This window comes from Notamacropus eugenii, chromosome 5, assembly GCF_028372415.1.
Source record: "Notamacropus eugenii isolate mMacEug1 chromosome 5, mMacEug1.pri_v2, whole genome shotgun sequence".
NCBI classification, from domain to species: domain Eukaryota; kingdom Metazoa; phylum Chordata; class Mammalia; order Diprotodontia; family Macropodidae; genus Notamacropus; species Notamacropus eugenii.
The window spans coordinates 29,214,572-29,226,348 of record NC_092876.1 but is presented as its reverse complement, the minus strand read 5'-3'; the positions used below and the strand labels follow the sequence as shown (position 1 = coordinate 29,226,348).

The 11,777-nt window shown below is 46.1% G+C and overlaps 1 protein-coding gene across 2 annotated transcripts in view; it reads right to left on the bottom strand.

Annotated features, from left to right (window-relative positions):
* The window catches only part of SAE1 (SUMO1 activating enzyme subunit 1), a 56,901-nt gene that overhangs the window by 1,670 nt on the left and 43,454 nt on the right, over positions 1–11,777 (bottom strand). For both annotated transcript variants that reach the window (XM_072608111.1, XM_072608112.1), the window contains exons 7-8: positions 4,494–4,638; positions 1,367–1,436 (exon numbers count right to left, since the gene is read on the bottom strand). In XM_072608111.1, the coding sequence (XP_072464212.1) occupies positions 1,367–1,436; positions 4,494–4,638 (215 nt within the window). The remainder of the gene's footprint in view (positions 1–1,366; positions 1,437–4,493; positions 4,639–11,777) is intronic.

Sequence of the window (11,777 nt, the reverse complement as noted above, 5' to 3'; positions counted from 1 at the left end):
CACCCCCTAGTCTGGCCATAACAGCACCTCATATTTACATGAGGCTTTGAAGTACACAAAGGACTCCCCAGAGCCCTCTCTCCAAAGACCTACTGGAGAGCCTGAGCCATCGGGGGGGGGGGGGGGGGGGGGGGGGGGGGGGGGCGGCTCAGGAAATGGGCTTGGTATAGTGGGGGCAGGGACAGTCAGGGACAGTTCCACAAGATACCAGACTGAGGGGGCAAGAGGTAAAGAGGTCCTCCTCTGCATTGAGGATGGGGCAGGAAGGGATTCCAAACACACCCCGGGCCAAGAATGCAGAGTACTCTGGCCATCTGGGGTAAACAGAAACAGGACGAGAGCCGACAGCTGCCGGGGCAGGCAGGAGGGGCCAGTGGGGAGATGGGCACCAGACGCAGAGACATCGTCATTTACAGAGGGGACAAGGGCACCACTTTGGGCAGAGAATGGAAAACCTGAACAAGGGCAGATTTCTAAAGAAGCCTACAGTGTATGGAGGAAAGCCGCCACTGTCAGGCTCCTGAAGCCTTGGTCAGCCAGGGCCAGAGGTGCATGGCCTCAACAAGGCAGGAGAAGCTGGGTGGCCCTCAACACTGCAGCATGTGCATTTTTCTATCCTCTCCATCCTCTTCACTCCTGCACATCCTCCTTCTTTCTGCCCTGCCTGTGAAATGCTGAATATGGAGAGGGAAGTCCCCATGTCCTGGCCACACCCAAGTAATGGCTGCAGTCTGGGGTGCCACCCCTCGGAAAGGCCAATGACAAGATGGACCATATGCCAAGAGGGCAAAGGATGTGCAGTAGCAACACAAAGTTTCAGTAAAGGACTGAGGATATGGGAAGCACAGATGTGACATAGAGACAAGGCAAAGGAAACTGAACACCTCTGGTGAAGACTGAACAAAGCAGCTTAAAAAATAAGCATGAAAAAGGAAATTTAATTGGGGGCACCCAGGATTCTAAAAATGCTAGCTGTTATTGGTGAACCTGGAATCCTGGATGCGCTGAAATCTTATACACACACACACATTTAGTCATTTGCTACTATCAACAGTCACGTGAGAAGTGTTAGTATCAATGTTATTATAATGTTTTTCCTCTGAAGAAGAAATGAATGAATCCATGAGTGGGACCAAGAAAACCCACCAGGAGGTCCTTGTTTTGGGCCCCATACAGTTCTTTTTCTGACATGCCCTTTTAATTGCACAAAAATGAGTGTGGTGCATGCTGAGGACAGTGCATGCACAGTGAGATACCATGCAGAAAAAGGTCACAGGAGGTCACAACAGAGAGTTGCAGGGGACATTAGAAATGACCCCAAATACGTTCATGTTGTTCAAGCACCCCATCCCCAAATATTAATTACCTTGACAACTTCCTGTCCCAACACCCCGCCAACAACTGCACAAACTGGTGCCATCTCGGAGAAGCAGTAGCTAAAGGAGAGGGAAAACAAAAGGGTCATGAAGAAGACGGATGCTGGTGACTCCTTAAAAAGCTTAGCCCTTGGCCCCATCTGACCAAGCAGTGGGAACTGACATATAATTGTGAAAAGTCAATTCGATCCAAAGGTTAGGAGACACTTGGGGGAGATTTGGGAATCTTTCTGGGATCTCCTTCACAACTTCCATCTTTAAAACAAACAAACAAACAAACAATTCGAAAGTTCTGTCTCTCACCCCCCACCCCTTCAGCCTCAGATGTTTTAATGCTCCGGTCACATTCTCCACATTCTCCTCAGCACAGAGTCAGGAGTGCATTCTATATGCTCCTCATGGACAAATGCCAGGGTAGAGGCCTGTGCTAACATGTAGGGGCTGAAATGAAGAAAGGAACACAGGAAATTGTCCTTCCTGCCTACACAAAAATGAGTGCCTGAAATCAGAACCTGCTCCTTTCCTCAGAGCACTGGGAACCCCCAAGGCAACTATCTCTTCCAAATACATCCCATGAGTTGGGGGGCTCCGTCAGCCCTCACCAGGAGGAATCAAGTTCCCAACAGCTTTGAAGTCAATGATGACACCTTATCAAAGGTCAAATTCACTAGGACAAGAAAAACAGGGAAAATACCCCTTTTTTGGCTCAAGTCCTTTGTCTAATGCCCGGGGCTAGAGCAGTGGAATGAAAGCAGTGAGGCTGGTCCAGTCCCTTGCTTCAGGGAGTCCCATGTCAACTTTAAGAAGCTACACAGACCTGTTGAAGAGAAAGGGGCTAAAATCTCCAGTATGCAAGACGACCCCCAAAGTTATTGTAGGCAAAAGGAATGGAAGTGACAAGGAAACAAAAGGGGTATACCATCTTGTTATCTGCGATTGGCATATGCAAGAATGCTGCCTTCAGCCTCCTCAAGTTGCTAATACAACAACCGAGGCTATTCATTACCTTTGAAAACAGGAGGGGGGAGAGGCAGGGAGAGAAAGAGAGACAGAGAGACACAGAGAGAGAGACACAGAGAGAGAGAGAGACTCCTGAAGACTGTGTCTCATCATTGGCTGGACAAGCCTTCTTTTCAGCTACTCTAGCTCAGGGTGAGTGTGTCCATCTGTAGGGTATGTGCAAGGACATCTTTCTAGTTAACTGCTTCTTACAGTGTCCCTCTGATGAAGTGCCTCAGGACTTGCCCTCATTTGGTGCCAGTCTTCTCTGCAACAGGGTAGATCAGCCCTTCCAGAGTGCAGCAGGCACTCCCTGAAGGCTGATGGGGCTCAACAATTCACCTCCCTCCATATGGCCTGATGAGCTGCTTGGAACAAGGCTGGGCCAGGGAAGGCAGGGAGTGTTGTCAGTCATGCCACTCACAAAACATTCCCAACTTGGGAAGGCCTAACACCAAAAAAATCCTCAACTTCTGGTTTTTTACACTTTTAATTATTTTTCTAAATATACTCCCTCTCGCTGCAGACCATTTCCTCCCTATCCCAAGCAATGATTCCATTAGCCTTGGGAACCATCCTTTGGGATAGGCTCCCTGCTCTCCTCAGGGCCCTTCGAGAGCTGCCTGGAGCAATGACTTGCCCAGGGTCACCCAGCCAGGATGGGCCAGAGGCCACACTGCCCTCTCCTCAGGGACATTTCCTACTGAGATGAGCCATAGGATGACTCTAAAAGGAAAAATGGGAAATCATTCAACTCTTTAGCTAAGTGATGGGTCCAAGCTGAAGGCTTGTCAAAGATTCTTCCTGAGATTATTTGAAATTTCAAATGACAAAGAATCCCGCTGTGAGGGTCCAGAGACCTGCACAGTGGCTGCAGCCCTGCTGTCACTGAGGTGAATCACCTTGGAGCGATCTTCTCTCTCCTTTAGACCAGCCCCTCAACATAAAGCCAGGAACTCCTACAAAAAGACTGTCAAAGGCCTCTTTGTGCATGATTCTTATGGCAAATTTCTTATAGCAACATAGCAGAAAGAGCATTGTCTGGCTTGTGCTCCTAATTAGTAAGACAACTTCAGCTAAGTCTCTTCCCCTCCTGGGAATTTGTTTATTTGCAAAGAGATGGGGAGAGGGATGGGGCAGGGAGTATTTTCCAAGTTCCTTTTTTCATATCCAAAAATTTCCTAATTTTCATCATTCCCCATAGACTTTAATTCCTCCTAAGGCAATGGTTCTAAAGGAATTAATTGCTCTGAGGCCACTGCTGGTCCCGAGGCTGACCCAGAATGACAGGATACTGTGGGGTCTGGAGGTCCCCATCAGAGAGAAGGGAGACAGGGGGACTTCTGATGTGCTGCCATGGATGCTACAACGCCCTCACAAGATCCGAGGAAGAGTGCCCTCAAGAGGAGGGAAAGCATGGAAAGCCAAGCTCTCCCTCCTCTTCTCCATCTCATTTCCTGTACCCAGAACACAACCTTGTCCAATTAAATATAAGCTAAGGAGAACAGAGCTGAGAATGGGGTAGGATCAAAGTCTGTTAGCTCCAGAAATTTTCTTTCTCTGAATAAATACTGGTCAGCAGGCCACACAGTTCCCTCACACCAAGAACCTCACGCATAGGGAACACCTCTACGTGTTCACTAGTGGGCAGGAGCCTCAACCATAGCTAGGTTGGATTTTTTCCAAGGTATGTTCCACAAACCATGTACTGTTCAGCCCAAATGAGGTACAAATCTGGAATTAAGATTTTACTTACCTTACGTTAAATTCTGTATCTCTCTTAATGTACACATGCGCATACATACATAGAGTATCATCAGTTCCTTGAGGGCAGAGACGGTTTCATTTATGTTTATGTGTCTTCAGCACCAGCACAGTTCTTGGAACACAGCTGCTGCTTGATAAAGTTTGATGACTGGGGGGGTGTACTGGAAAGAGTTCTGGGCTTGGAATCAGGAGCCCTGAGTTTGAATTCCAACTCTGACACTAATGGGACCTTGGCTAAGTCTCTTCTCCTCAATCATAAAATGGCATCTTCTCTCACCTCACAGGACCCTGGGAGTTCTGTGAGCTAGGGCTTGAAAGGGTTCTGAGGCAGGGGAAGGGTTGGAGACCCACCTGACAAAGTCATCAGGAAGCAGATCAGGGTTCACCCCCAAGGATTCAAGCAGGTCATTTCGGATCTGAAGCAACAACTCAGAATCCTCACCATAAGTATCTGACTGAGGGTCCCGCCCTTTATCTGTACGGAATTTCAGGAGCACTAAGAAAAAAAGGAGACACCATAGGAAATCTTTTTAATGAAGAGTTTTGATTTTTTCACTCAAGAAATATTTTCCGTACTATGCCCCAAAAGCTGTAAAACTGTGCAAACCCTTTGACCCATCAATACCACTACTATGTCTGTATCTCAAAGAGATGAGAAAAAATGTAAAAAAATGTTAATAGCAGCTCTTTTTGTTGAGGCCAAGAACCAAACATTGAAGGGATGCCCATCAATTGAGGAATGGCTGAACAAGCTGTGGCACATAAATCCAATGGAAGACTATTGTGCCATAAGAAATGATGAGGTAGATTTCAGAAAAACTTGGAAAGACTTCTATGAACTGATGCTGAGGGAAGTGAGCAGAATCAGGAGAACATTACACATATCAGCCACACTGCACAAAGATCAATTCTGATAAGACTTAACCCTTCTCAGCAATGCAAGGATCTAAGATAATCCCAAAAGACTCATGATGAAAATGCCATCCACATCTAGAGCAAGAACCATGCAGTCTGAATGCAGACTGAAGCACAATATTTTCTTTTTTTTTGGCTTCTTCTTTCTCGTGATTTTTTCCCTTTGATTCTAATTCTTCTTTACAACATGACTAATGTGGAAATATGTTTAATATGATTGTACGTATATAGCCTATATCAGACTGCATGCCGTCTTGGGGAGGGGGGAGTGGAAGAAGGAGAAAATTTAGAACTCAGAATCTTAAAGAAATGAATATTGAAAATAAAAAACAAATAAATAAAATTTTATATATATGTATATATATTTTTTAAAAAAGAAGTATTTCCTTATGCCTACTACTTGCACAAGACTGTCCTGGGTGAACCAGAGAAATCACAAGCAATGAGATACAGAGCTACACTGGCCTCCTCCCTGTTCCTCCAACAAAAAGTTCCTTCTCCAGGTTCCAGGAACCTTTACAGGCTGCCCTTGCCCCACCACGTTCTTCTTCCTTAGTCAGTCGGTCGGTCAAAAAAATATTGGACCAGGGGTCAGGCACTGTGTTAAGCTCCATGGGAGAAAAAGAAAGGTTATAGATATCTCTGCCCTCAAAGAGCTTAGCTTAATGGGGGAGATGACATGCAATCAGCGAGATACGGACAGTATAAACTTGAGCTTATGCAACAGAGGGAAGGCACTGGAATTAACCTTGGATTCCTTTAAGATTCAACTAAAATCCCACCTTTTCTAAGAATCCTTTCTCAGTCCTCTTAATGCTAGTGTCTTCCCTCTGAGAATATCTCCAATTGATCTTTCCTATATCTTGTACAAACACTGATGTTCTCATGCTGTCTGCTCTGTATGAGATGGCAATCTCCTTGAGGGCAGGGACTTGTTTTGCCTCCCTTTGAATCCCTGGTCCTCAGCATAGCATCTAGTATATTTTTGTTGTTCAGTCATTTCAGTCATATCTGACTTTATGACTCCACTTCTTGGCAGATACTGGTATGGTATGCCATTTTACAGATGAGAAAACTAAGGCAAACAGGGTTAAATGATCTGCCCAGGGCCACAGCTAGGAAGTGTCTGAGGCTGGATTTGAACTCAGGTCTTCCTGACTCTAGGCCCAGCACTTTCATCCAATGCATCACCTAGCTGCCCAAACCTGGCACACAGTAGGTGCTTAATAAATGCTTGTTGACTTGAAAAACAGGCACATATACAGTAATCATAATCACCACTTAAGAGAAAAATAAACCAAACTCCCAGAATGAAGGGGGTCTGAGAAAAGGGAAATAAGGAGCTGGGAGGTCTATGTGCACTGTGCCCAGAAAACCCTGTCCTATGTTTTCACTGTAGCATAAAAGTTCCTTTGAGATACCTGCAGGTGCGTGTGGTTTCATCATTCAATACCTGGGAAGGCAGCTGGGATGATATTGGATGGTAATAAGTTTCCCCTACCTTATCAGTGGCAGGTCAGAAATAGTGACAGAACAGAGGAAACACAGTCTGCCATGTACCCTAGGTGGTTCAGGGAAAGTCAGCCCAGGAGGGATGGGAAACTCAGGAATGAAATTCTAAAGACATAAAGAAAAACAATTCTAATGAGGAAGAAAAAAGGAGTTTGTCTGGAGTGACTGAGGTACACAGGGAACTCATTAACCCAGGCTAAAGATCCCTCAGAAGGGAGAAAGAGGATAAGTAATAGAGGATGAATACCAAAACAGGGCACAATCCTGTAAGAACAGTGCCAGGAATTCTAAAGCTCAGAATGAGGTGAGGTGCATGGGGAAAGTCAAGGACAAGAAATAAAATTCTTCAAGATATGCAGAAAAGGAGTAAATCAAGGGATCAGAGGGCTTCCTGGGGTGGATGGAAGGATGATAAACCACAACAAAGACAGATCGGATCTGTTCAATTACTATTTTATTTTACATGGGTCTTCTCCACCAAGGAGAATAAGAGAAACAAAATCACCAACAAGGAATTGATACTCAAGAGTGAGAAAAGCACCTAGCTGCCCTTGAGGCATTCCAGTCACCTGGCCCAAATGAACTATTCATTTTTGGATACTTGAAAGAACAAGCAGAGGTGATCACTAAACCATGCCTGGGATATCTGAAAAATCGGGAGAGGCACCATGGGCTGGAGAGTCCACAAACTAGAAGTCAGTGAGCGTGCTGAGCTTTACCAGGTCAGTCTTTCCTATGATACTAAGCTGGTCTATCAGGTCTACAGTTTTGCAAAGCATTTGATCTCATACTACACGTGGAAAAGGTGGACAGATGTGGACTAGATGTTAATCTAATTAGATTAATTCAGAACTGGATGAATGGCCAGACTCCAAGAGTGGTTGTTACTAGGCAGTGCCCTGGGGATCTGAGCTTGCCGCTGTGCTGTTTAACACTTTTATCGATGACTTGGATAAAGGCTGAGAGGCGTGCTAATCAAATCTGAAGATGACAAGAAGTGGGGAGGGAGAGCCAACACACCCAGGATGACAGTCAGGATCCACAAAGGTTGTGGCAGGCTAAGGCACTAAGCTGAATTTGTTAAGATGAAACATCATTAAGGAAGGAGAAGTGCTCCCCAAGTACAGGAGACACCCAGTTACGTTGCATCTATCTGAGAAGCGGGAGGGTCTTGGTAAGCTTTTTGAGTCAGCAGTAAGGACATTCTGAGGTCCCAGCCTCCATGGCTCCTAAGCACCCTAAGAGCTGATGGAGGAAGGAGGTCCTCACCTCACTGGCCTCGAGCTTTAGGCATGCCAGTCTGGAAGGGCTGTGTTTAATTTGGGCACCACAATTTAAGGAGGTCAATGATCATGCATCCTATCAATGTCTGACACTCACAGGATTGGATTGGGTTTCTGATCGTCCTAACTTTGGATTCCCCACCAACTAGTGTACGTTTGCCTCTCCACTCACCAAATCCTGTCAAGGCTACCCTTGCGATGTGCTCAGGTATCATCCCAGCACAGTCCCTCATTCCCACCCACCTGTCTTACTGCGGCAGGTTCCTGTTGTGTGTCTCCTGCCCCATCCCACCCCCGCCATCACTGCCAGAATCATCTCTCCTGTGTGCAGAGCTGAACAGATTCCTAGGTCTCTACTCCAAAACCATCAATAGTGCCCCATTATTTACTAACTCCAAAAACTATGCCCAGAATTCAGTCTAGGCCTCCCTAACCTGACACTGGCCTACCTTGTGCCCTTCCTTTCCCGTTCCCCAAACTGTGGGACAGCTAAGCTGGGCTACTCTCTGCTCCCTGAAGACAAATAGATTCTTCCATCCCTGTGCCTGTTCCTCATTCCCTATGCTGGAAATGTCATTTCTCCTCCTGTGTGCCTATGTATCACTTACTTGTTTGCTATTACCTGTCTAGCTTTTAAATTTCAATTCCAAAGGCCCCTGACCTTCCAGGACACCTTTCCCCCAAACACTACTGAGCTGCTCTTCTCAACTGTCATGTGAACTTACCTACCACAACTGTGTGCTCTTGAGAAGGACATGGTCTTAGTTAGATTGGGAATCTTTCCCACACTAGCACTAGGATGGTGTGTTTGGGGAATAAAGCAAAAGAGAAGGCCATTTGCTTTATTTATAACCCCTCCATGGGACAGTCAAGTTCAAGATGCTCCTTGGAAGTTCATGGCAGTCCTATACAAGCCTCGAGTCACCAAAAGGGGCCAGCCATTTAGCCTCCCTGATCCAACTGAACATTCTCTCAGAGGACAAAGCCTCTGGACCCCCTTCATAAATCCCATATTTCATACACAGGAAACACCAAATCAGAATGAATAAGCATTTACCATTAGGACTTAAGAGCAGGAAAGAACCAGAGACATGTCCTAGTCCAACCTCCCATTTGACAGATGAGGAAAGGGAGACTCTCAGAGGGGAAGGAATGTGCCCAAGTCCCAGATCCTAAGCAGCAGAGCCTGAATTCAGATCTGAAGAGACTCCAAATCCTATGGTTCCTATCACATCCAGCTGGCCCTGCCTCTTCTTATCTCCTTTCACCTTGTAAGCAATGGGTGGCATCTTGTACTTTAGGGAGAGAACACAGGCCTGGCATGCCCTCTGGGCACCTTCCTCAAACCCTCCCAACCTCTCCCCTACTCTCTCCCAACTCCCATACAACAATGTCCCTTCCCCTTTACTTCTAGTCTGATCCCACTGTCTTCAGATTTCTCTGCAAGGCTGACCCACTTCTCACAAGGCTGGACTTCTCAATGGGCACTGGTTCCTGTCCTCCTGTCTACACCCCCCCCCCCCCCCATCTCTTCCATCCTAAAACAAACCAACAACCCCCTGCCCCACAGCTTTTCTCTCCTTACTCTCTCCCACCCACCCAGTATCTCTCTATTCACTGCCTCTACTTCCTCAGTTCTCATCCCTTAGAAATCTGGCTCTCATCCTTCACCTCAAAGAGCTCTCCAGTTACCAATGCTCTTAGCTAATGGCCTAATAGCGCTTTTTCTTTCCTTGACCTTTATGCCCTCCTGGCAGCCTTCACCCTGAGGACATCTCCTCCGGGACATCTCACACTCCCCAAAGTTTGCTCTTTGCTGCTTTTCCTCACCCCTGTCCCTGCCTTGCCGCTTTCTTCTCGGTCTCCTTCAATGGATGGCTCTTCTTCCATTAAGTCCAGGGCTTGCTCTCTCCTTGTCTCTGCTCCTGACATCCTTTCTCTTGGTGACCAGATCAGCTCCCATGGGTCCAATTACCATCAGTGTGCAAATGACTCTAAAACCTTCACAGACAACCTTAACCTATTACCCTGAGTCTGGCTTGTCCAGCCTCTCACTCACTGGGTTATTTTCAAGTGCTGTACATGGTCTGTACACATCTCAACCTCATCATGTCCAAAATCAAACTGATTATCTCCTTCTCCCACTCCTTATCCCCATCCCCCAAAAAAATCCACTCCTTTTCCAAACCTCCCGGTTTCTCTTGCGGGCAGCAGCATCTCTCCAGTCACCTGGCTCTGCAACTCTGGAGATGTCCTTGATGCCTCACTCAGTCCCTTCTCTCCACTCATATAGCAGTCCCCTAGTTCAGGATCTCATCACTGCCTGGATTATCTACAGCAGCATCTTCACTAGGAGCTCTGCCTCTGGTCTCCTCCTTCTCCAATCCATTCTCCACATGGCTGCCAAGATGACTGACTCTGTTATCCCCCTTATTCAAACTCCAGCCCCTCCCTTATTTCCTTTGGGATCAAAGGCCTATTACCATGACCTGACCCCAACCTACCTTCCCACACCTACTGCCCACTGTCCTGATTCATGTCCCTGATGGTTCAGCCAAACTGGGCTGGTTTCGGTCCCTCTGCCTCTGTCATTATACCTTTTCCAAGCTGACCCTCATACACAGAATGCCCTCCCTCCTCACCTTTTCTTAGAATTTTTAGTCTCCTTCAAACCTCAGCTCAAACACCGTCTCTCCAGGACGCATTTCCTGATCTTCCATATCTTCTGAGGTTCCCTTGCACATACTCATGGGTGCAGATTGCTTCTTCTGACAGAATGTAAGCACGAGGATGAGGGTGGTTTAATTTTTGTCTCTGTGTCTCCGGTGCCTGGCATCAGGAGATAGGTATCCACTCAATTCTTGCCAACTGCCAAGTGACTTAAAGGTGCTCAAGAATTAGATATACAGGCCTCCCCTTGTCCTGAGGCTGGTGGCATGTATCCCACTGTGAATCACAGTCATACGATGGAATAAAAGCTAGAAATTAATATGACCATGTATGGTGATAGAAGCCTCTTTTCTACCACTAATGCTGTCTCACAACAAAGGCACCTGGAAACGTGGCCATTGAGTCACAGTAAGAGAGGTTCTCAGGTCTCATCTTCAATCTATCTCATTTTTCCTCCTGGTCAGCAGTAATTCCTGTCAATCACTATAGAAAAGACTCTGTTACCAATGACTGACTGTTTGGGTATGAGGATGACCTCAGACAGGTCATATGGAAACTGGTTACTGCCATTTTTATGGCTAAAAGTCAACGACTGGGTTTAGAGTGATGAACTGGATAAGTCCAGATGAGATGAGAGCCACTGATACTGTGTAGATCCTTCCCCTTCCTTAGTCCCACTCTCTCTGACTCAATTCTCTCCCCTCCGTAATTCCTCATCCACAAAATAATAGTCTTAAAAAAGGTGTGATCATGTCATTTCCTGTAAACACATATACTATCTGGCATTTAATACACACAAAAAACCCCCAAATCAAAACAAAACATTCCACTGTCTCTTCAGAATCTTAATGTCTTCAAAGAGTATTAACAGTAACAGATAGTATCTCTATAGCACTTTAAAGTTTACCAAGAACTTTACAAATATCTCATTTCATCCTGACATCTCTAAGACACAGGTGCCATTATTTATCTCTTTTGCAGATGACAAAACTGAGGTAAACAGTGGCTAAGTGATTTGCTTAGTGTCACACAGCCAGAAAGCATCTGAAGCAGGATTTGAACTCAGGTTTTCCTGACTCCAGGCCTAGGTCTCTATTCACTGCACCAAGTGGTTCTCTACTAAGGGAGTGAAATAAGAAAAACAGAGGTCCTGGAGATGGATTGGTTCTCCTCTGAAAGCTCTGAAGAGAAAGAGAAGGAAGTGTAAACGGAATGCACTCAGTGTAGAAAGAAGTAAGAGGCCACACCTTGCCGT